Here is a 26,321-nt window from a genome sequence, read left to right on the forward strand (position 1 = left end):
GGAGTTATTTCCTCAATCTGCAGAGTGTGGATGGAGGCTCAAAGTTTACGTTTCTCTAACCTGGATCTTCTGATTTAAGTCTCATGCCTTTTCATTTAACTCCTACTTAACTTCCTACAAAACTCTGTGTGTACTGCAAGTTTTTAATGAGGTTTTGCAATATGTATGAAAGAAAACAAAATTAAATAACATTAAAAAAGATGAAATCTAAATTCATTTTGTGATTTGATGCTAAATACTGAGTTAATTTCTCTGATACAAATAAGAAAGTATCATATCACTGTTTGCCTAAAAAATAAAAAAATATAGGCTTATATGACACAGTAAGAAATATACACTGGGGCTGTGTCCCCAATTCCTCAAACAGAGCTCCTAAAACTCTTGTAATTTCCTGAGTATAGGAGGTGACAGTAGAGTCTTACACAGACTTCCTAAAACCTCTGGAGTTTCCTTTTAATTTTGTTCTAATAAGGTAACTCTTGGTGGTGTTCTCGTTAACTTCAGGATGGTGCCTCATCACCAGAAAGGGTAAACCACCAGAAAGAGCAAGCTTGAAACTTTCAGCCCTGCCTCTGGGGAGAGAGAAGAACTAGAGAATTGAGTTAATAATCAATCATGCCTACACGGTAAGACCTCCATAAAAATCCCTTGACAACAGGATTCAGAGAGCTTCCTGGCTGAAGACATTCAATGTGCTGGGAGGGTGGCATACTCCAACTCCACAGGGCCAGAATTTCCACACTTGGAATCCTTCCAGACTTTACTCCATGTATCTCTTCATCTGGCTGCTCATCTTTATCCTTTAATTGTCCTTTATAATAAACTGATAAACCTAAGTAAATGTTTTAAGAGTCATTATAATTAATTATCAAACCCAAGAAGGGGGTTGTGGGAACCCCTGATTTCCCTAGATTTGCAACTGGTGTCTGAAGTAGAGGGCAATCTCATCAGTCTAAGCTCTTGTCTGTGGTAACTCCAGGTATTGTTGAAACTGCCTGGTGTGAGAAACTCACACATTTTGTGTCAGAAGTGTTGTGAGAAAAAAGTTTTTCCTATTAGCTTACATGAAGGTTGGAAAAAAGATTTTTCTCAATTATTTGAGCTATGTGTTCTAAGTCAGATAGGTATACTAGTCATTTTGAAAATGTTAAGAGTTAATTCATTACATTCAATTATCTTCTTATTCCTCTGAAATCTGATTATGACTCTGTGGACTTAAAAAAGAAAGAAGATCTGCCTATTGGTCAAAGAACTAACTGGTAGGTAAAATTTAGTGAGGGAAAGGATGGAGACTAAAATGCTGATCATAAAATGAATAAGACAAATATTTCTTTTAAAAAAGGGAAAACCTGTCCTTTAGCCTTACCTTTTGTCCCAAGAATTCATTCCCAATATACTAAGAAGCAATCTGCAATAATAAAATGCTGACTGAGGTTTCTGAGGGGTTGGTTCATCTTGTTCTGCAGCTTTCATGTTTAAGTCATTGAAGTGTTTCTCAACAAATTCTTTTTCCTCTGTATGCTGCTTAAGGATAGCATTAATAACATCATTCTCCTGTTTTTCAGAAATGCACACAGGCTGTGGAGCAGGAATATTAAGTGAGACTCCAGTCCTCTGTAAGCATTCAGGACTGGTTACACCTAAATACTGCAAAAGCTCATCAAGAACATCTTCTTCATCTCTTATTGTGTCCCAAGTTGGTACAGTTTCTCTAAAACTTCTTTTAAACTGGAGGGAAATCCCATCTTTAACTGTTATATCTTCTAAGCATTCATTAGATGCAGAAGGTTCTTCTGGCTTCTCTTGGTGAGACAATGAAAGTACGAGAGATGTAGGTTCTGATAGACCACTTACAAGAGGTGGTCCATACAGGATGGCAGAATCCCATGAATATTTTCCAGAAAGATCACGTACTATAATTCTGACATTTGAATTGGCTGATGCAAGACCAGCAGATAAACCTCCTCCAGGTATACTCTCTTCAGCTCTGATCTGGATACAGGACACTAAGGTTGTATTGTTTAACACAAAAAACTGAATATTTGGACTCTCGAAGAGTTCCGGGGAAAGTTCAGTGCTTTCACTGTAATGATTGTCGTGATTCTCACACACCTGACTTGTTAACATAGCAGGACCGCCACTCATTGGATAGTGGCCCAAGTGATTCACCAGATGTGTAATAACAGTGCGGGCAGCTATGGAGATTAATCCTTGCTGCATTTGAGTTTTCACTAGGAATAAAGAAAAATATAAGTGAGTGAGAATACTGCTGCTTCCTAGAGAGTCATATAACAATGAAACAGATAGCAAATAGGGATTCCATCACATTATCAAAATCACATTCAAATATTAGAGCAAATATTTTCAATGTAGAATATGAACTACAAGAATGATGGCAAAGAAGAAGAAAACTACTCAGATAAAGTTTTGTTAATTTTTGTAAGAAAGCCCTTTTTGAAAATTTTGCTTATGGATTCGTATTAATAATTTAAATTGAGGCCCTTAAATGTACATCATACCTTCAAAGAAGGTTCAAAAGTGTTTTAAATCATGTGAAATAGTTTTGCTCCCAGATTAAAAAGTCAACGAAATCCAACTGATAAGTTTCTTATCTTATCAGGAGATACAGAGACATAGTTTGTAACATGCCTTAAATGTCATTTAACTATGGCTTATATGGATGATGTAAAAGTGTCAGAGAAAAGATATCTTTCAACTAAACTTCAGGAGTCAGGATCAATTTAAACAGTGAGTCAGTGTAGCCTGCATATGCCAAGGAAACTTTAAAGGAAAAATATTTTTGGCTTGCCTATTTTTCTAAGGCAGTAAACAGGTAAGGAGTACATCTATATGAGTAACTTAAAAAAAAAACAAAACATAGGAAATGGTAAAAACAGAAAACTCAAAGAATATAGCAGTAAGAGGCCTGAAGAGGCAAGGTGCCTAATGTCAGGACCTGAAGGAAGAAGAAAAAGGAGGAGAGGGTGGAAGGAAGACAAAGAACACAGAAAGAGAGTAAAGGGAGAAAGAAAAAGAGTAAACTCAACTTTTGAAAGTTCATAAGGGAACTAAGTTGTACATTGTTGGTATGATTACTTAAAAAGAGGCAAGAGAGAGAAATAGTGTCATATATTCCAGGCTACAGCCTGCAAGATCCAGAACTGACACCCCTTGGTACAGCCAAAGCGTAAGCAACAAGTCCCCAGCTATGCCATTAATACAAATAACACCTTCTTCATTATTCCAAATATAAAAAAGAACAATTTTCTTGGACTTTGTTGATTTGGAAATATTACTGTCAAAATTTTAATCTTCTTCCATAATCAATCAAGTTTTATTACATATATGTATATATAAACATTCTTCAATTTACTTAAAAAGTTCCAATTTCATTGAGCTGTTCTTTGATTATAGTTAGGGCTAGCTCTGAAAATGAGCTATTTTAACACTAGATAACAAACTAAATGACTAATCTTAATTCAGTCCTACATTTTCAAGACTTATTATGGTAAAGCAAAAAGATATATCACTAAATGATGAGAAACAGGTAATCTGAATCTAGTGTCTGCTTTTGCTTCTCTAATTATGACTTAGAATATAAAGAGTGTTCACACTGTAAGGGGCTTTACAGATAAACTAGCCAATAATTCTCATTTTGAACAAGAAGACAAATGGGTTCACAAGTTCAGGGATTTGCCACAGAAGGTATCTGGGACAGTGTTATTTTCATCTTTATCACAACTCAAATCTCAGTATCTTTCTCTTTCGTTAAACTGTCCTTTTCTTCTGGCAAATTACTTTGACATACAGAAACAACGCATTCAAAAAAGTTTTTTTCTGTGTACAGAGTCAAAAAAGAGTACTTAGCATAAATTAATAAATGGCCAAGATCAACTGGAAAAGCTCATTTAAACCAAGCCATGAAAAAGCAAATAAATAAACTAAGCCATGTTTTAAATAGTAACAGAAAATTATGATTAAGTTTATGCAGGAAAGTTTCTTTCCCCTTTCTTCCTTTTGAGTGACAAACAGGTGACTCATTTAGGAAGTGAATCTTCTTTGCAGAACATTTCTAAAGAAGCAGAAGAATGTAATTTAATAGAAATGGACTACAGAAAAGAGAAGAATTTCTGACTTTGGCTTCTTCTGTGATCATGGACAAGTCACATAAAACTTCTTAAACTCCATTTTTCTCTAAGGATAACATGGGGGTTTTTGGTAAAGATGAATTGAAAACTCATATATAAAGCCTGATATAACTGAAACAATACAAATCAATTTTTAGAGCACTGTAAGTCACAAAGGTTTTATGAGTTCCTTTTGCAAACTTGCCTATAACTAAACTGTAAGAATGAGCCAGCTCCTTCGCTAAAACTGAAATAGCCTAAGTCTAGGTCCTGTCTGTTCTATACATGCTCCCCTCAAGGAGAGAGACAGTGAGAACGCAGTTTAGTGAGCTTGCTCACAAATGTCATAATTACTAACACCGAGAACATTTAACAAATGAACTTAGATTTCAGAAGTTGGTAAAAGCATTTTCTTTCCTAAACTGCCTCTCTAATTTCAGCATATCTATAAATATACAAGGATTAAAAAAAAAAAAAACTCTCAACTTATTAATTTGGCAGTTAGGATTACTGAGATTTATTTTGAATCATTAGCTATTGAACGTACATATCTTCTACATATCTACCTAGATATAAAAAACATGAAATTCTCTAATTTAGAAATTAAAAATGAAATTCTAAAATAACCAGCCTTGTGAGAAAACGCAAAATGAAGATATCAGCGCTTCTAATGCTTTGGGTAACTATCATTCATTTAAATAAGTCTATTCAAGGTTGTCTTTTCAGATGGTCAGATTAAACAAACCCTACAAGCATTTGCAGCAAACCCATAATTACAGATTATTATGGCACACAAAAGCAGCAAGACATAAAAAGCTGCTGCAATTCACTGCACTATAACAGAACATGCAGAGGAAGTTAATTTTGGCAAATGCTTTAAATATTAGCTTTGCATAATATGTACAGGTGAAACTATAATTAAGACAAAATGAATCCTTTGGAGCCTTCTTTCACTCTGACCCTGCAAATGATGACTTTCTGCTAATAAGACTACTGCCATCTGACAAAAAGCCAACTTCACTATCTTGCTTTATTCTTTAGTAAATTTAATAATTACTGCTACTCCTGCCAATAGTTTTCAAATCAGACTTGTTCAGTCCAATACTGAGCTTATTAGGGACACTGTGTGTTTAGAAATCTTTGGCCAAAAAAGTACTTGAAGATGATGATGCATGCCTTAGACAAGGGCACAATGATTAGCCATTTTTGCCACATTAAAAAAAAAAACAAACCCTCAGCATGTAGTCACTACAGACCACAGAATCACCTGCTGTTAGCTCACAGCTGTTCCTAAAAGGTTCTGCATTTATCCGGCCCTTAATACCTTTAAGAAAGTCCAAAGGGAACAACTTTAATACATTTAGAGAATAGTACCCCATGGAGTATTTGGTATCAATATAAAGCTCATCTGTTTAAAATCTTTACACCTTTCTTTTACAGTGACTGTTAACGGCACAGTAAATTTTACATGAAATACATTAAAACTTCCCTTTTAGTAAGTAAAAATTAAGTAAACTATTTATTTCACAGTTTAAGAAATATACTATATTGCCCTGAACCAAGTTTTATCATTTTACACCTTTAAAAATGCAAAAAGGAAAGAATATTTTCATTTAACTTTGTTTTTAAGTAAAATAAACACTGTATTATATATGCCAAATCTAAAGAAATAAGTCACCTATATCCATTATTGTCTGAATTATTTCTATTGCATTCCTAGTTCACTTGTACATATGTGTTCTAGACAAACTATTAGGTATTTGTGGTTGACTCAAAACCCAAGCCCTGTATTTCCTTGATACGTAACTTTATACCTTCACTTGCATTTTACATCATCAATCCATTACCATAGCCACATTCTAGATGTTTTAATCGTTTATAACTATTCTATCTTTAAAAATCAAACTTTTCCTTAATTTATACTCCAACCACAACCTCCTAGTCTAGTGACTTTCCAATTCTGTTCTGTAGAGCCCTTGGAGAGGGCTCTTAGACATGAATGGGAGAGAAGTCAGCCGAATCTTTACTGTAGCACTACTTTAAGAAGTTTTACAAAGTAGACTTCCTTGTGAAATGTATCTGTAGAGTGTCTGCTGCTTAAAAACTCATTTAATAAACCACTGTCCTAACATACTGATAAGCTCAGCAGTTCTCAACCTTGGCTGGATATTAATCACCTGAAACATTTTAAAAGTCTGAGGAATCGCAGATCAATATATCAAAACCTCTATGGATAGGACCAGAATATCACTATTGCAATATGTAGCCAAGGCTGAGAATCATTGCTCAAACTTCTTATCACCAACCACATCTACTTTCTGATTCATAGGATCACCTCTACTTTCTTCCAGCTTACTAGCTATTTCCTAACACCAGTTCAATCCTCACCAACCCTAGACTCTATAATTAAACCATAAACCAATATTCTGAAAGCCATCGTTCCCTTGTCTATCTGCCAGAGCCAATTTACTGAATTTTGAGAGATGTAACCAAAACGTGTGGTTTCCCCTTTCTATTGGGTCCTCAATACTTCTGTCAGTCCTCTTACTTTATTTCAATTTTCTTCATCTTTCTGATTTCAGAAGAAGAGCTAATATTAATACCTAAACTTTCTAGCTCTCAGGAACTTCACTCTGTTAATGAACCCCTTACAACTTTCTTTCTCAGCTTATAATTGAGTTTAGCTCTTTTTGTCTTTAAAACTTCTTTAATCCTGAATAATCTTATCTGTTTTATCATTTTTCTTGACTTTTTTAAAGAGCACTTTTGACAAATGGCTCTACTTCCTTAAGTCCTGCTTGCTCCTTAACCCACAGCCATTCACTTCTGTCTCCTACTTCTCTGCTGAAACCGAAGTAGATGTATTTGTCAGTCTTTTTGTACTTAATATCTCTATCATTTAATATCTTTGACAGTCTCTCAAAAATCTTTTTCTTCTGTTTCTGAGGAACTACTCTTTCCTGGTTTTCCTTCCTTTCCAACCTTTTCTTCTCAGAACACACACATCCGTGTAAATACATATTCCTAACAAAGACCTCTCTGCTAAGGTGTAGATCTGCATGTACACTAAGTCACATGAACATCCAACAGGTGCTCCAAGCTAAACCATTTCCATTTCCAATACTGCTCTCCTTTCCCTTCCTAATTCTCTAAACTTTCTCATATTCTTGGTCTAGTTTGGGGAAGATATAATCAATTTAACCCTTTAGCAACTCTTGTTTCTCCTACTGCAACAGCATCATGATTGGTCTCTGATGCTGCATTAACCTCCCTAAAAATCAATCTAACATATTAGAGATCAAGCAAATCCCCTTTTCTGCAAAGGACAGACAGTAAATTATCTTTGGTTTTATGGGCCATGCTCTCTCTGTCCAAACTACTCAACACTGCTATTACTACACAAAAGCAGCCATAATGATACATAAATGAACAGCACGGATGTGTCTCAATAAAACTGTATTTAGGTGGCAGGTGTGGGCCAGTCTGCTCACTCCTAAAATACTACTCTCAAAAAGCTCTTAATATTAATTTTACCATGTATATCACCTCCTTAAAACCCTTCAATAATTGCGGGGTTCCTCTGGGCTACCCCTGCTTCTTTTTTTTGTTTTTAATTGAAGGATAATTGCTTTACAATATCGTGTTGGTTTCTGCCGTACATCGACATGAATCAGCCGTAGGTATACATATGTCCCCTCCCTGATGAACTACCCTCCCACCTCCCACCCCTCTAGGTTGTCACAGAACACTGCGTTTGAGTTCCCTGCATCATACTATACCCCTGCATCTTGGATGTACTTTTATTTTTATATGTAGTCATATCATAAGGTTACTTGTCTACATATTTCCTTATCTCAGATAGTAAACTCACTGAATATAAAAACTGTATGGTTAAAGAACTTAATCAGAATAAAGAACTTAATCAGAACTTAATATGGTTAAAGAACTTAATCAGTATCAGAATACTTATAAGTATAAAGGGAATGTCATCACGTTTCATCTTAGTACTTGTGTATCTGAAGTTATTTCTTAAACTAAAAATGAACTTTAGTTATAATATAATGGCAAGGTAAACAATTATAAAGTAAGGCATACTACCTTCCAGTATTTCTACGTAGGCCTCAAATCATACTCTGGCAGAACCCAAGCAACAATACTGTCCTGAAGAGAATTAATTTTACCTTCTGTTACTGGCTGGAGTTTAGAGGATCGTTCCGAATCAGGAGAGTGCAAAGGTTCAGGCTCTTTTAGGCTTTCCAAATGCATAAAAGGATCATAATCTACAGATGCCAAATCAGAAAGGCTTATTGGAAAATACCTCGGATTGCTAAAACACTGAGCTCCATAAACACACCCATGTAATACCTGCAAATACAGGGAGAAAAAACATACCAAATTTTCCTTTTCAGTGAAAATAAAGGTAAAAGGAGAAAACAACTGCTAATACAAGAACTTGACAAAATTTTTAAATATTTAAACACAGCTCTTCAATCAAGGTAAAATTTTTCTTAAAAAGAATGAGCAATATTTAACTAATGATTCTCACATTCAACAAAGATTTCACTTTTCAAAATTCTGCAATTAAACAGTCTTATAAGAAGTACTTTTTAATTATCCATAGGTACTGTAAGATAAATCTATGTTCTTAGAAAATTGCTAGATCTAAAACAATGAAAAATGCAATACTAAGAAATATTAATTCTTTAGGTTTCAAAAATCCTTGGTTACCAAATAAATAATAAAGCAAAGTTTACCTTATAAATACAGTTAAGGACAGATTTTTCTATTTTATCATTTTCTGCTCCTGTAGCATGGACTGGTTGGAGCAGTGTCTTAAGAGGTAAGGCCATGATCCAGTCCAGAAGACACAGAAGTAAGGATACCACCAACTGAAACAACAAAACCCCACATCCTCAGTATAACCAGAAAACAGAACATTCAAACTTCAAATTATCTGTAAGTATAAAATATACACAGCAAATGAACTTTCACCCCTTCTCCCACTGTAAGCTTTTGTGAAGAGCGAGCATAAAAGAGAAAGAGGAACTAGGTACCAGCCAGGTGATTTGGCATCTGTCCCTTGGGTGGCAGGCTTAAACGGTGGAGTGCTAGATGTATGGTCTAAATCCTTCTCTCCTCTGATAGGGTGTGAGTTGGGAGTTTTCTGACTGTATGGAGTTATGCTAGGAGTGGGGTTTATGACAAGAGTGCTACAGCCTTTCCTACCTATTTCTGATGTAGATATTTTCTCAGTCACTTGATGTGTAGAGGTCACCTGATTAGTTTCTGGATTTCTCTCAGAGGGAACTGCTCCATGTGTAGCTGTATCTTCCACAGGTCCAAGAGAGGAGGAAAACTCAGGAGCCCTCTAGGTCACTATCTGAGGACTCCCTCTCTGCCTATTCTTTAACTGTTACTCTTCAAGGTGTTATACTTCGCTAACCTATCTTACTCTTTAGCTTCTCCTTAAGTGATCACATATATTCCCAGTTTAATACAACTCATGTATTGACAATGCCAATAATTTTGTTTCCAGCCTCAAATTTACTACATTAGTTATATAGATGGTGGTCTCTACTTGGGCATCACTCCTTACGTGAACACACTAAAAACTGAAATTCATCTTTCTTCAAATATCCTGCCTTTTTCTTTATTCCTGATGCTAGTGATGGATGCCACTTTGTCAATATTAACCTTTATTCCTTTAGCTTTATTTCAGAACATTATAAATTCTCATGGAGATTACTGTAATTAACAATTACTGTATTATTCCTTTTGACTTTCACTCGTTTTTAAGTGATCTCTCACAAATCTGGCATTTTGTTGCATATTAAAACTGGATGCTTGGGGCTGGTGCACTGGGACGACCCAGAGGGATGGTATGGGGAGGGAGGAGGGTTCAGGATGGGGAATGTATACCTGTGGCGGATTCATTTTGATATATGGCAAAACCAATACAATATTGTAAAGTTAAAAAATAAAATAAAAAGAAAACAATTAAAAAAATAAAATAAAACCTTTCCAAAAAGTCACTTTCAAAAAAACAACTTTCTCAAAAGTCCAAGGTTCTTAATGTAGAATTGTGACCCCATTCTATGTCTAATGCCTAATTTCCCAACCTTGAATGATGCATTTCATGTCCTATAATATGGAAATAATTGCCTTCCCATAACATTATATCTTCCCATAACATTAAAAGATGCTTGCTCCTTGGAAGAAAAGTTATAACAAACCTAGACATTTGGAGAAGGCAATAGCAACTCACTCCAGTACTTTTGCCTGGAAAATCCCATGGATGGAGGAGCCTGGTAGGCTGCACTCCGTGGGGTCGCTAGGAGTTGGACACGACTGAGCGACTTCTCTTTCACTTTTCACTTTCATGCATCGGAGAAGGAAATGGCAACCCACTCCAGTGTTCTTCCCTGGAGAGTCCCAGGGATGGGGGTGCCTGGTGGGCTGCTGTCTCTGGGGCCGCAAAGAGTCGGACACGACTGAAGCGACTTAGCAGCAGCAGCAGACAGTGTATTAAAAAGAAGAGACATTACTTTGCCAACAAAGGTCCATATAGTTAAAGCTATGGTTTTTCCAGTAGTCACATATGGATGTGAGAGTTGGACTATAAAGAAAGCTGAATGCCAAAGAATTGATGTTTTTGAACTGTGGTGTTGAAGAAGATTCTTAAGAGTCCCTTGGACTGCAAGGAGATCAAATCAGTCAATCCTAAAGGAAACTGACCCTGAATATTCATTGGAAAGACTGATGCTGAAGTTGAAGCTCCAATACCTTGGCCACCTGACGCGAAGAGCTGACTCATTAGAAAAGAGCCTGATGCTGGGGAAGATTGAAGGCAGGAGGAGAAGGGGATGACAGAGGACAAGATGGTTGGATGGCATCACCAAATTAATGAACATGGGGTTGAGTGAACTCTGGGAGATAGTAAAGGACAGGGAAGCCTGGTGTGCTGCAGTCCATGGGGTCACAAAGAGTTGGACATAACTGACTGACCAAATAACAACTGTCTTCCCATAACACATCATGACATTGTACACATGATTTTACTCATGCTATTCACTCCACTTGGAATAACTCTCTGACTCTACTTGTTTCCATTTATGTAGAACACCCCATTCATCTTTAAGCAATTGTGCCCTTAAAACAAGTTTCCTGCCTTGAAAGTTAATTACTTCCTCCTCTACCTTGTATTATACATTTTTCTACTTTTTACAGTAAGCACTTACTATACTGGATTGCTTCACTTGCCTCTCTAATCTTCAAAATCCATGAGAGCAGGGACCATCTTATTTATGTCTGTTTAACTAGCTCCAAGCAGAATACCACAGACATATTTTGTGATCAATAAATGTTTAGTGAATAAAGTAGGCAGGGAACAAAAACCTGGTAGTGGAGCTTTTTCTTATGAACAGCTAGGCCTTTGGAAGACAAAATGATAAAGAAGGAGGTGGCTCATTAGTGACCCAGATATAGTTCACAAATTGGATTTGGAATTCTTGACCATAGTTTAAGACACTAAAATGAAGGACTCCTGCCCAAAAATGGAGTAACAGGGTCTTTTAAAGATGAGGAAGAATGTATTTATCAATCATTAGATAATACGATCAAATGAGTTTTAAACTACATACAAAGAGGAAGAATAAAAAATTCTCAGGTAAACTCATGAAGTTAGCGATAAGGAAGACAACAGGAGAGACCAAAAAATGTTAAAAAGCATCACTGACTCAATGGACATGAATTTGACCAAACTCTGGGAGACAGTGAAAGAGTAGCCTGGCGTGCTGCAGTCGAAAAGAGTCAGACATGATTTAGCAACTAAACAACCACAACCCCACACAAGAAAATAACTGAGAATAGGTCCAGAAACATAATTATAACTGCAGAGTTCTATAAACAATGGGCAGAATACATGAGATTTCAACACAATATGATTAAGAAATTGTAACATTGAGATTTGGAGAAGAGAATTCAAGATTGGGATGTGAAAATTGGAAGGAATAATTTTCGGAGAAAATTAACAGGATCTAGAGCAGCACTGTCTGATAGAACTTTGTGCAATGATGGAAATGGTATATATTTGCCCATGTGGCTACTGAGCACTTGAAATGTGGCTGGTACAAACAAAGAATTAAAATTTTCATGTAAATGTTCAATTTAATTTTATGTAAAGTCACACATGGTAAGTAGCTACCATTTGGTCAGTACATATCTAGAGTCTCTATAACAAGCTATGTGCAAAAAATTAACAGACATATGAAGCAACAGCAAAGTGGAACCTATAGTCTTCAGGAAAAAAGTTCAATGGAAACAGACCCATCAATAATCCAGATCCTGAATTTAGCAACTAGAACTTTAATTATAATACATATGTTAAAAATCTATGAAAGAAAATAGAGATAACTGATGAAATCATGCAGAATTTCAGGAAAGACATGAAAACTATAAACAGATATCAAATAGAAACTTTAGACTGATAAGTACAGTATCTGAAATAATTAAAGGAACCTCATAATAAATTTTTGGCTTCCCTGGTGGCTCAGATGGTAAAGCATCTGTCTACAATGCGGGAGATCAGGGTTCAATCCCTGGGTTGGGAAGATCCCCTGGAGAAGGAAATGGCAATCCACTCCAGGACTATTACCTGGAAAATCCCATGGACAGAGGAGCCTGGTAGGCTACAGTTCATGGGGTCGCAAAGAGTCGGACACGACTGAGCAACTTCACTTCACTTCATAATAAATTTACTGAGGTAAATACAATCTTGTAGAACTTTTTGATGGCCAAAGGGTATGTCTTCTCCAAAGCGTCATACCTTTATACATTATATGAACTCTCCCTAATGGAAATTTCTTTACTTCCTATTAGTAATAGTTATATAAAAATGCACGGCTTCCTTAAGAATGAATTCCTCACAATTAATAACTTTCAAGCATAAATAAGATCATAACAACTAAAAAAAATAAAATGGACAGAACCCTCCCAAGTTCCTTACAACCTTAAAATTTAAAGACTTTATCAAATGACCATGATTAATTTGAAATATGAACTAAAAATATAATTTAGTTATACTTAAATAATGGAAAGCTATATCTTTATTATAATTAATGTAAGATTGTGTCCCACATAAATATATATACCTTCACAGTTTAAAAATATAAATATTTTACTAGATAATCACATTGTTAAATATAAAAACAAATTTAAGTTACCCTCTTGTCCATTTCATAAGATGATGCTTCTGTACTTGGCAAAAGATGGGTAATAGTGGCTATTAGAATCTGTAAGAAATTAAAAAGAAGCTCAAAATATGTCAAACTAATGATGTATCTTAAAACAAACACTAATGCTAATAAAGTACTGGAAAATACATTGTTCAAAGTTTAAGCCAAAATATATTGTTATTTCAAAGTAATTTTTAATAGGTCAGTTTTTCAAGTATACTAACTATCAAACATTTACAATCTTAATGTACAGAACCAAAGTTATATATGCTCTCTTAACTATAAATGGTTTTTGTAGATTCAATTCTTGAATCAATATGTATAAATATACAAGTAATATCAGAAGATACAGATAAGCAAAATGACATATAAAAACCATTGGTATTTATTATTGAAGACATCTGCTTTGCTCAACAAGTTAAGAAGCAATGTATTTTAACATAATAAGCTCCATATAGGACAAGCCTGAAGCTAACAACATATTTGAAGGTAAAAAGTTAATGTCCTTTCCTCTAAAGTTGGGAACAAGACAAGGATGCTCTTAGCTGTCATTTCTATTCCACACAGTATGGGAAGTCCTACCACACCAATTAGGCAAGAGAAAGAAATAAAAAGCATCCAAATCTGAAAGGAAGAAATAAAATTATTCCTATTTGTAGATGACATGATCCTATACCCAGGAAATCCTAAACATTCCACAAAAACAACCCTAGTAGATTAGAACTCATAAGTGAATTCAGTAGAGTTGCAGGATGTAAAAATCAACACATAAAATCCAGTTGCATTTCTATACACCAACAATAAACTATCACAAAGAGAAATTAATTTAGAATAGCATCAAAGTCAATAAAATACTTAGGAATAAATTTAACCAAAGAGGTGAAAGACCTATATACTGAAAATTAGAAGACACTAGTGAATGAAACTGAAGAAGACAAATAAATGGAAAGATATTCCATGCTACAGATTGGAAGAATTAACAGTTTAGTTGTTCACACTACTCAGATTCAGTGTAATACCTATCAAAATTCCAGTGGCATTTTTCTCAGAATTAGAGAGAACTATCCTAAAATATCATAAAATTTGAATGGAATTCTACCCACCCCCTCCAAAACCAAAGAGCCAAAGCAATCTTGAGAAAAAAGAACAAAGCTGGAGGCATCACACTCCCTGATTTCAAGTTTTATTATAAAGCTAGAGCAATCAAAATATGGAACACGGACATGGAACAACTGATGGGTTCAAAATTGGGAAAGGAGTACAGCAAGGCTGTATACTGTCATCCTGCTTATTTAAATTATATGCAGAGTACATCATATGAGATGTAGGGCTGATGAGTCACAAGCTGGAATCAAGATTGACAGGAGAAATATCAACAACCTCAGATATGCATATGATACTACTCTAACGGCAAAAAGTGAAGAGGAACTAACAAGCATCTTGCTGAAGGTGAAAGAGGAGAGTGAAAAAGCTTGCTTGAAGCTCAACACTCAAAAACCTAAGATCACGGCATCTGGTCCCATCACTTCATAGCAAACAGAAGGGGAGAAAGTAGAAGCAGTGAAAGAGTTTTTTCTTGGGCTCCAAAATCACTGTGGACAGTGACTGCAGCCATGGAATTAAAAGATGCTTGCTTCTTGGAAGGAAAGCTATGACAAACCCAGGCAGCATATTATAAAGCACAGACATCATTTTACCGACAAAAGTCCATACAAAGTTATGGTTTTCCCAGTAGTCATGTACAGATATAAGAGTTGGACCATAAAGAAGACTGAGCCCCGAAGAATTGATGCTTTTGAATTGTGGTGCTGGCAAAGATCCTTGAGAGTCCCTTGGACTGCAAGGAGATTAAACCAGTCAGTCCCAAAGGAAATCAACCCTGAATACTCACTGGAAGGACTGATGCTGAAGCTCCAATACTTTGGCCACCTGATGGGAAGAGTCAACTCACTGGAAAAGACCCTGATGCTGGGAAAGATTGCAGGCAGGAGGAAAAGGGACAACAAAAGATGAGATGGTTGGATGGTATCACCTGACTCAAAGGACATGAGTCTGAGTAAACTCTAGGAGATAGTAAAGGACAGGGAAGCCTGGCATGCTGCAGTCCATGGGGTCGCAAAGAGTCCGACACGACTTAACAACAACAATCAAAATATGGGACTGACATAAAAACAGGCACATAGACAAGTGCATTAGAATGAAGTCTAGACATAAACCCACACATACAGTCTATTTTTGACAAGGGTGCCGAGAACACACACACATGTGGTGTTGAAAGAAACTGGGTATCCATGTGCCAAAGCATGAAACTGGACCCCTAATTTATACCACTCACAAAAACTAACTTGAAATGGATCAAAGTCTCAATACAAAGGCTTGAAACCTTAAAACTTCTAGAAGAAAACATAGGAAAAAGGCTCCGTGACATGGGTTTTGGTAATAATTTTTTGGAAATCATACCTAAAGCACAAGCAACAACAACAAAATAAACAAGTGGGACTATATAAACCAAAAGCTTCTGCACAGAGAAAGAAACCATCAATAAAGTGAAAAGACAACTTACAGAATGGAAAAAAATATTTGCAAACCATATATCTTAAGAGGTTAATATCTAAAATATACAAGGAACTTCTATACCCAACAGCCAAACAAATTATCTGAATTCATAAAAGGGCAAAGATTCTGAGTAGACGTTCTGCCAAAGACACATAAATGGCCAACAAGAACATGGTAAAGTACTCAACATCAGTAATCATCAGCAAAATGCAAATCAAAATTACAATGAAGTATCACCTCATATTTGTTAGGATGGCTATTTTTAAAAAGACAAGAGAGAACCAATGTTGGCAAGAATGTGAAGAAAAGGGAATCCTTATGTACTCTTAGTGGGAATGGAAACTGGTACAGTCATGGAAAACAGTATGGAGGTTCCTCATAAAATTAAAAATGTAACTACCATATATACTACTTCTGGGTATACATATGAAGGAAATAAAATCAGTATCTCAAAGGGATATATGCACACTCATGTTCACTGCAGTATTATTCAAAATAGCCAAGATATGGAACAGCCCACATGTCTTTTGACAGATAAATGGATATAGAAATTGTGGTGTACATACATACACTATTGAATATTATTAAATAATAGGAAAAAAGAAAATCCTGCCAGTTGTGAGAACATGAAAAAACCTAGAGGGTATTATGCTAAATGAAATAAGCCAGAGAAAGATAATATTGTATGGTATCACTTACATGTGGAATCTAAAAAAAGCTGATTTTATAGAAACAGAATAGTATGGTGGTTGCCAGGGGCTGAGGTCTAGTGAACTGGGGAGATGGAAGTCAAAGGGTGTAAATTTTCAGTTATAAGAATAATAAATTCTAAGGATTTAATGCATAGTACAGTAAATACAGTTAAGCATACAATAGTATCTTAAAGTTGCTAAGAGTAGACCTGAAGCATTCTCACCATAAAAAAAATTAACAATGTGTAATAATATGGTAATTACCTTGATCTTGGTAACCCTTCTACAATATCATTGCTTTATACATTTTAAATATAATATATTTATCAATTATTCCCCAATGAAGTGAAGGAAAAATAATTTACTCTTGTCTTCCTGGATATTGTGGTATATATACTTGCAAATATATGACTTAAAAAAAATTTTTATAATGTGGCTTTTTAAATTAACATATATTGTACACTGAATATAGTATGAACAAAATTGAATAAAGTATGAAACAGAAGACCTTATTAAAGAAAGCAAAATATTAATATAGTTCTATCATTTACCCTGAAAATTTCTTGATCTTATTCAATTTTTTAATGTGTATGTTAAAAATGTATTGAGGTAAACTTATTGTATTTTTATTGCATGCTATTCACTATTATATTTTTATAAATGAGTGCTTCAAGTAAAAAAATTCCTGTAAAGGTAATTTACACCGTAAAAGGTTTTACTCGCTAACAGAATGAATCTAATATATCAGATTAATACTTAATACTGGTAATAGAACTGGGATTCTATTCCTAACTATGCAAGTAGGTAGCCATTAGGGAATTCCTCTACTATTTTAGCATTTCATTTCTTCATTCAATTAGAGGTGAAGTATAACTATTTATCTATAGCCATTGGCCACCATAATTTATAGTGAGGCAATCTGCAAAAACTCTACACACCTAAGAATTACTTAGATAAGTATTAAAATACATAAACCGAGAAAGAAAATACAGGAAAGCATTGGGAGACTTTCAAATGAGAAAAAAAAAAAAATCTGCTTAAAGAATACCTTAACTTTCAACAGAATAACCAACCTTAAAGAGTAAAATTTTTAAGTTTTAAAATTTCAAATGCTTTAATACCTATATATATATGAACATTCACATCCAGCTATCAAGTCTTGCATGATTACGACAGTAGCTGCAGCCAATACACTTTTTAAAATTTATGTCCCATCACTTTTATGCCAAAATGTATCAGTGTTTTATATGTATTTTCTCATTTAGTTTCCAGAGCAACTCTTTGAGGTAGGTATTTTTATCCCAAATGCAAACATAAAGAAAGTCAGAGTTTAGAGGACTGAGTAATTTGTTCATAGTTACAAACTTAGTAAATGGCAGAGTCGTGGGTTAATTAAACCAGGTCTAAACTTCAAACCCAATCTCTGAACCATAATACTGTATTAAACTCAACAGATATTTATTTAAGAGATTCTATATGAAAGTCATCCTATGCATAAAAAATAATCAAGAAAAACTGTCACTGTCTTAAAGAAGCTTAGATTTTTTTACACAAATATATGTAGTGCTACAATAGGGCCTTGGTGGCATGGTTGACTGGCAAAAGCTTGGACTTGAAATTTAACAGACTTGGGTTTGAACTCTGTTTCTACCCTGGTTTAGCTTATGACTTTATATAGTTACTATATCCTCAGCTCTCTCATCTTATATAAAGGGAGAAGAGGAGGAAGAGATAACAATCTTCTTCAAATGACCTTTTATGAATTAAATGAGGTAACATATGAAAAGGTGACTAGTATAATGACTGATACATGGTAAGTGCTTAATAAGTATTACTGTCTTTCCTAAAAATGTTATAAGAACATAAAGATAAGAAAGATAAATTCTGGTTGGAAAGAATAAGTAATGATTCTTGTTTTTTGAGGAGATGGTGTTTAAACCAATCACTGAAAGATGAGGTGGGCAGAGAAAGTAGAGCATTTTAGGTAAGAAGATGAGTAAAGGGTATGTTTAGGGAATAATAGCTGACTCAGGTGCCTAGACTACAGGGTATTTTATCAAAGGAATCTCTTCATGATTCTGAAAACATGGTATGGGTTCTCATCTGGAGGCTTCCAAGTAAATCGCAACTAAAGATTTACTTGGGTCTTATTTTACAGGTAAAAGAAAACCACTTGAAGACTTTAGTTTCATTGTTTTTTTCTCCTTCAGGATAGTGACATAAGTTATGTCAATATGAATGATGACTTGGAGAGATGACCTCAGAAGCCAGGAGACCAGTTTAAAAGGCTATTATAGTATCTAGTGTTACAGGAAGCACATAACACACAGAATTAAAAAAAAAAAAAAAAGAAAGAAAGAAAGAAAACACTTTATATATGACTGGCAGAAAAGGAAAGGGAAAGAATGAACCAAAATAATGTTCTGATTTTGGTAACTGAAGGGATGGTATTTTTTCTAACCTAAGACGGGGAATGATACTGAATATCCATTATAAAGAGAATAGCAATAGTAAATTTTCACATAGCATTTAAAACCAACCACATAATCTCTTAATATATTAATATAACATAATATAGAAGAGGACTACCATGAATTATGGTATTTCAAATATGTACCCTGAGTGGCCACTATTTAGCTATGCAAAATTTAAAGAAAACTATTAAATAATTTTATATTTCAAGGTATCCAAATACAAGAATCCTTAACAAGTCATAATAAACAAATGAGAAATTACTTACTTGAATAATTTTCAAGGGAGAATCAGGCTGGTAAATCTGAAGTCTAGGTACATAATGAACCAGCATATGAAGCATGTTACAAGCTACATGGGCTACTGTTTTATTAGTAAACTGTAGTAATAAGAAAAAAAAGAAATATGATAAAAAAAATCTCTTCTTAATATTATCTATGCACTAGTTGTTGAAAAATTTTTAACTGTATATGCATGTTTATTTTTGTCATTCTATATTTATGTTTATTAAAATATTAGATAAATATAACCTACAAAATTAAAAATCATAACACATTCTAATATATAATTAACTTTATTTTTTCTTTGTAATGTTTGTCCTCATTAAAGTTTTTATTTCATTTCTAGAATGGCCTCTAAACTGCTCATCTTGTTATCCCATTTTTCCCCACGCCAATCTACTGTATACAATACTCCCAAATTGTCTTCTGAACTGTTCTGATGCTGACACTCTCTGTGCTTAAAAATCTTAGATGACTCCCCACTTATAAAGTCAAACTTCTACGCTTATCTCTCTATGACCAAATCTCACCCGCTCTTTAAGGCATGACTAGACGTGTCCTCTTTCTAAAGTCTTCTCTGATACCTAAGTCAAAGTAAACAGTAAACAGCCCTACATATGTTGTTAAATGACTGGTTTCCTTTATAGCAGTCATCCATAAGTATCTTAGGGACAAAGCCAAATACATAAAAAGTTGAGATAAAATAGGGCATCACTAAGATACCCTAAATTCAAGAGGAGAACTACTAAGGAAAACGTCAGAATCAAGGAAATACTGTAATGCACAAGATATAATTAACATCTGGGGAAAAATAATCATGCATTCTATACTATCTTAATATAGTCTTCTAAATATTTACTTACTTACCTTTAAGGAAACACAAATTACATTCAGAGCTTCCTTAATTTGAGGATGATGAGACTCATGGACTAATTCTTCACAAATCCAAATACCTAAACTGCAAAGTGCTACACATCTGCAAAAAGGCAACCAGAAATGATACAAATAAAAGTGGATGTGCCTGTAAATGAAATGAAACCACCACCACAACCAAAATATTCCCAACCAACCAACCTAGAGTGAAGATGCACAACTGAGGTGAATTAATCAATTTGTTACTGTTAATCAATTCATTACTGTTCATTAATCAATTTGTTACCTAGGAAGATAAAGTGGGAGAAAAGCATATTCCCCAAACTTTAAGCCTTATTTTTTAAGTTTAATTTAATTTTTATTTTATATTGGAGTATAGTTGATTTACAATGCTGTGTTAGCTTCAGGTGTACAGCCAAGTGATTCAGATATACATATATCCATCCTTTTTCAGGCTCTTTTCCCATATAGATTATTACAGACTATTGAGTAGTTTCCTGTTCTAAGCCTTATTTTCAACTACAATTTACTACAAAGATCACAGGTGGGGATAAAGACACAGGATCTTTCTAACAAACCCATATTGACAAATTGATACCATCAATTTCCCAAACAAACATGCAACCTGCTTTCAAAAAGGAAACTGTAATTTTATTGACTGATAGCAGTAATAAGATATTTTTCCTTTCGTATCTTTTAAATTTAACATAACTAGCTATGAATTCTCTTTAAAACAAATTGAGAACACAAAACTTATACACTTTATAAAGGAATTCCAAAAGAAACAGAACTTGGAGAATTTTCGTTTTGTTTTCTAATGTGAAACTCCAGTTCCCTACTTCAACTGAGTTTCAGCTTGAAGAAAGTTATCTGATGATCAGAATCAGTAAAAATTCTATTAGTGTGTTCAAGTATAAGCTTCTAATGAAACATGTAATATTTCAAGATACAAAAATAAGTCAACTCCTTCTAGTTTTTCTGATATATCTTCCATGTCCCAATACTGATATTCTTAAATTCAGTATAGTGCTAAATTTTAGAACAATTCAATGCAGAAATATTTTTCTTCCTGAACGTAATGGATCAAAGTCCTCCTTTCAGTGCTAATGCTACTAATTTACTATCAAAACTGCAGAAAGTCTTTATGTGCAGTCTACTGCTTTCATTCTTTCTCAGTTTGTCTACCCATAAACTTTACACATTCACAGATCTAAATAACCAAGTGTCAGGCTTAGCAGTGGAAGGAGCTGTAATCCTAAAATAAAAATAAACTCTGAAATGAAACAAAGTTCTCCATGGATGCAGCTAACTAAAGGCACAAACTGGAATACAAATATTTAAGTTTTGTTTTTTGGTTGTATATGTATGTAAGGCCATACATTCCTGAAAAGTATAGGAAAAGGGTGTGTGTGTGTGTCTGTGGGCGTAAGGCCCTACATTTCTGAAAAGTATACGCAAAACAAGTTTAGCAAATGTTTAATGTTCAACTTCTGGGATTCTCCTATACTGTCAACACAAGCTGTTATGTTAATGATTCCTAAATCTGTTTTGGATAATTATGTTTTAGGCTTAAATATTCTTTCACTGGAAAGGCAATGACATTAAAGAAAGGGGGGGGGGGCGGGCAGAAAATCTAGAATTGGAAGCTTAAGGTTCAAATCCAGTTCTGCCACTTATTACTTATATATCTAATAAGGCTCTGAAGACAAACTGCCAGGGTTTCAATTATGGCTCTACATTTTCTGTATGATAGGGCAGATTACTAAAATTCTCTGGGCTCCCAACTATAAAAAGGAGGATAAAAATTTCTGCAAAGATTAAGTGAGGTAATAAAGTATTTATAACAGTGGTTGGCACTTGGAAAAAAGTTTAATGAATGTTAGCTTTCTATGCTGCCAGTTTCTTGCTAGTAAAATTGGAAGAATAATGATACTAATAATTTCTTAGAATTGTGATGAGGATTGAATAGAACAGTATTATAGGAATATCCCTGTAAACTTAGAAGGTTGTCATCATTAGCACAGAAAATGCTCGGGAAAGAATACTGAAAATCGTAAAATTTAGAGTTAAAGCTAAATGAAATGAAAATGTGGAATAATGGAAAAGACAATATCATTTTCTAGAGTAGATGAATTTTAATAAGATTAAAAGAAATCATTTTAGATACAAAAGATGAAAATACTGAAGAAGGTAACTACGATTTTATTTTTACTGAAGGAAGTTAGTAATGAAAAATTTAATCATCCAAATAATTTAAATTTGTGATTCAGAATAGGTTTTGTGCATTTGAAACAATCTGGACTGCTAAATAATTCAATTAACTTTTAAAATAAAACTGCACACACAGAAGAGTTATGCCAAGTCTTAAGAAAGTCTGACTTACCGTGCAGGACCAGAGGGCTCATCTCTTGCAGAGCTTAACACAGTTTTGATTATAAGTTCCTAAAATGACGGAGAAACAGTAGCCATGACTAAGATTTCATTTATTTATTCAGCAAATATTTATTAAATAGCCACTATGGGCCTAGGTACTAGGGATACAACAGAGAAATAAAACAGACATTTTTGTTCTCATGTACATAATTTTAATATATTCCAATGTTAATCATAATATTAGCTAAATAAATAAAACAGTATGGTCTGAATGTTTGTGCTCTCCTTGCAAATTCATACATTGAAATCCCAACCCCTGTATTAGGAGGTACTTAGACCATGAGGGTGGAACCTTTATAGATGGGATTAATAGAGAGACTCCCACAGAGTTCCCTAAGAACTTCTTACTCTGTGAGGAAATAGCAAGAAGGCATAAGCTAAGAACCAGGAAGACGGCCTTCACCACAATGTGACTATGCTAGAGCCTTGATTTGGGGCTCAGCCCTCAGAACTGTAAGAGATAAATTTTGGTCACTTATAAGCTACCCATTCTGTAGTATTTTGTTATAGCAGACAAATATTTTTGGAAATTTATCACCAAATGTATATGTTCAAAAACTTTTTCCTGATTTTGCTATTGTTCAGTCACTAAGTCGTGTCCAACTCTTTGTGACCCCATAAACTGTAGCACGCCAGGCTTCCCTGTCCTTCACTATCTCCCAGAGTTTGCTCAAATTCATGTCCATTAAGTTGGTGATGCTATCTAATCATCTCATCCTCAACCATCTCATCTTCTTCTCCTTTTGCCTTCAATCTTTCCCAGCCTCAGGGTCTTTTCCAAAGAGTCAACTTTTTGCATCATAGGGCCAAAGTGCTAGAGCTTCAACGTCAGCATTAGTCCTTCCAATGAATATTGAGGGTTGATTTCCTCTAGGATTGACTAGTTTAATTTCCTTGCAGTCCAAAGGACTCTCAAGAGTCTTAATAGCACCACAATTCCAAAGCATCAATTCTTCAGCGCTCAGCTTTCTTTATAGTTCAACTCTCACAACTGTACACAACTACTGGAAAAACCATAACTTTGACTATATGGCCTTTGTTGGCAAAGTGACATCTTTGCTTTTTAATACACTGTCTAGGTTTGTCACAGCTTTCCTTCCAAGGAGCGTTTTTTAATTTTATGGCTGCAGTCACTATCCAAAGTGATTCTGGAGCCTAGGAAAACAAAATCTGTTACTGCTTCCACTTTTTCCCTTCTATTTGCTATAAAGTGATGGGACCAGAGGACATGACCTTGGTTTTTTGAATGTTGTGTTTTAGGCCAGCTTTTTTTCCCCCTGATTAGAAAAGCAATAATATGTTCACTATAAAGGTAATTAAAGCAGACGTAATAGGTAAAAGGTATGAACATCTTTTTAAACTTTTCAAAACTTTGAGAATTATCATTTAAAAGCAAGCTTCTTCTTTAAAAATTATAAACCATGATAATGTGTGAATTTGGGGAGAAGGGCCAGTTAATAGTTAATGTGTTTTTTAAAAATCATTCAATTAGAGGTTTTCAATGGCTAAGTCAAATATCTTTCTTGGTAAATGTCACATTGCACTTCAAAATATTTTCAATTATCTTTTGATATTGATTTCTAACATAATTCTGCAGTGATAAGAGAATAGATTCTGTATGATTTGAACACCATTAGGCCATGAAATTTTTTTATCTTGTTTTATGTCCCTGAATATGTGCCAGTGTCTCCTGGCTTATAGTCTATAGAAACTGGAATAGAATTTGTATTTCATTCACTAAAGATTTATCGCATATACAGAACTGTAAGGTCCTTAAGAGGAGTGAACTTCTACTTACCTTTGTGAATGTAGCATCTAGCCCAATGGCTAGGAATTAATAAGTAGGTGGAAGTTACCTATTGTTTAAACCCTAGAGCTTTCTATGTAAGCTCTTTCCTCTCTGTCCACGGAATTCTCCAGGCAAGAATACTGGAGTGGGTAGCCATTCCCTTCTCCAGGGGATCTTCCTGACCCAGGAATCAAACCAGGTCTCCTGCATTGCAGGTGGATTCTTTACCATCTGAGCCACCAGGGAAGCCCCTCTATGTAATAGTGTTATTATTATTATTTTTTAAATCACTTCAAGCATTACTTCCTATACAATGGCCAACAAAGTAAAAGGCCACTCAGTTCATGCAAATCACATATAGTAGGCTAAGCTAAGCTCAAACAAACTCAAAACTGCCTAAGAACACTGAAGCTCTTAACTTATTTTTGATTTTCAGAATCTTCTGAAAGTAGAAACCAAAGCCATTACATCCCTAAAGAGTAAAGGTCAATTTGTATAATTTCAATCAAGTATCATTGCAAATTCACATCAGCCCCTACGATTTTATGTTTCCGTGAAGTTCACTTGTCTAAAAAATGCCTGAGTATATTCTCCATGCCAAGCATCATGGTAAGCTTGAGGATGTAGCAGTAACTAAGACCTTGGTGTTTATTTGTCTATAAATCAGACACTGAAAAATAACAAGTGTGATAAAGAAAAATAAAGGTGGTATGGAAAGTATATGCAATACTCCAGACGAAAATTTGTCTTAAAATTTTTTTCAGAGAAAGCACATGTGTTTTGAAAAAGTCATCAGCATGACTCTCAAGGAGACAGAATGCTACTGTCTTGTCCCTTCTTTATTCTCTTTTTCCTTCTAATTCTAGGGCCAACTCAGCTCACAGAGACCATTTGGCAATTACTATAACAAGCACAACTTCTTAGGACTGTTAAACCCACAGGAATTTAGAGAGGTTTATTATCTGGGGAAACAATTGCATGGTCACTTCAATTTTGTATCATGTCTGGTTTAAGCCTATTAATACTTCAGGCACGTGGGATCCCCACCCCAATTCCACAGTTTCCTAGAGCAGAAAAGAATATTCCTTTACACTGTTTGATTCATCACCTTGGCAAACTAGAAGGAGAGAGTCAAATGTGCAGGCCGAGTACCATCAATCTTAGAAGCCTTATATTAGCAGCATTATATCTGACTCAGGATTTCAATAAATGTTCAGTGAGTGAATGAATGAATCCTAAGATAATGACACGTAAGTGGGTTCAATAGTGAGAAAATGTTTCCAGAGTAGTTACAAATAAAAAAGGCTATGCTCCTAATGAACATTCTAGCCTTTGTGTCTGAGGGGTACAGCTGGCTAATGCTCTTTAACAATTGTGTGGCTTTCTAGAGGAAAATAAAGAATACAAATTTTCCTGAATATACTGCTATGATTATAAATTAGTCTCTGACTTCTTACCTTAACATCTGTAAATTGAGACACAGCAATATCAGGGATGTTGGGATGGAGAGCAGGCAGTTCACAATACAAGTTGGGAAAGCAAACCAAAGATCCCAGAAGAACTTGTGCTTCCACTCTTGGTGCCTATGTATCAGATTTTAAAAATCTTTAACTTATCAGAAAAATTACTTTATTACCTAATCAGATTATACGGGGAAGTCAGAAAGAATTCAAAAAGGAAAGGGGAACACAAAAAGTGTAGGTTTCACCTATACTTTCCACATAAACTACTGTTATTCTCAATAAATGCAATGAACAAACAGAGCTTTCCTTAAGAGCAGCTAAAAAGCAGAAATGTGGCTGCAGCTAATGAGTATGTAGACAGGAATACAGTTTTAGCTAACAGCATAAAATTACCCTAATTTC

The 26,321-nt window shown here is 34.7% G+C and overlaps 1 protein-coding gene across 7 annotated transcripts in view; it reads right to left on the reverse strand.

The window, feature by feature from the left end:
* RALGAPA1 (Ral GTPase activating protein catalytic subunit alpha 1) overlaps positions 1 to 26,321 on the reverse strand; it is a 210,700-nt gene that overhangs the window by 66,047 nt on the left and 118,332 nt on the right. For all 7 annotated transcript variants that reach the window (XM_019983417.2, XM_019983419.2, XM_070775459.1 and 4 more), the window contains 8 exons: positions 25,914 to 26,039; positions 22,618 to 22,676; positions 20,229 to 20,337; positions 19,349 to 19,459; positions 13,349 to 13,417; positions 8,882 to 9,016; positions 8,309 to 8,492; positions 1,367 to 2,231 (listed from right to left, as the gene is read on the reverse strand). In XM_019983417.2, the coding sequence (XP_019838976.2) occupies positions 1,367 to 2,231; positions 8,309 to 8,492; positions 8,882 to 9,016; positions 13,349 to 13,417; positions 19,349 to 19,459; positions 20,229 to 20,337; positions 22,618 to 22,676; positions 25,914 to 26,039 (1,658 nt within the window). The remainder of the gene's footprint in view (positions 1 to 1,366; positions 2,232 to 8,308; positions 8,493 to 8,881; positions 9,017 to 13,348; positions 13,418 to 19,348; positions 19,460 to 20,228; positions 20,338 to 22,617; positions 22,677 to 25,913; positions 26,040 to 26,321) is intronic.

Source organism: Bos indicus, chromosome 21 (assembly GCF_029378745.1).
Source record: "Bos indicus isolate NIAB-ARS_2022 breed Sahiwal x Tharparkar chromosome 21, NIAB-ARS_B.indTharparkar_mat_pri_1.0, whole genome shotgun sequence".
In the NCBI taxonomy this organism is placed as follows: domain Eukaryota; kingdom Metazoa; phylum Chordata; class Mammalia; order Artiodactyla; family Bovidae; genus Bos; species Bos indicus.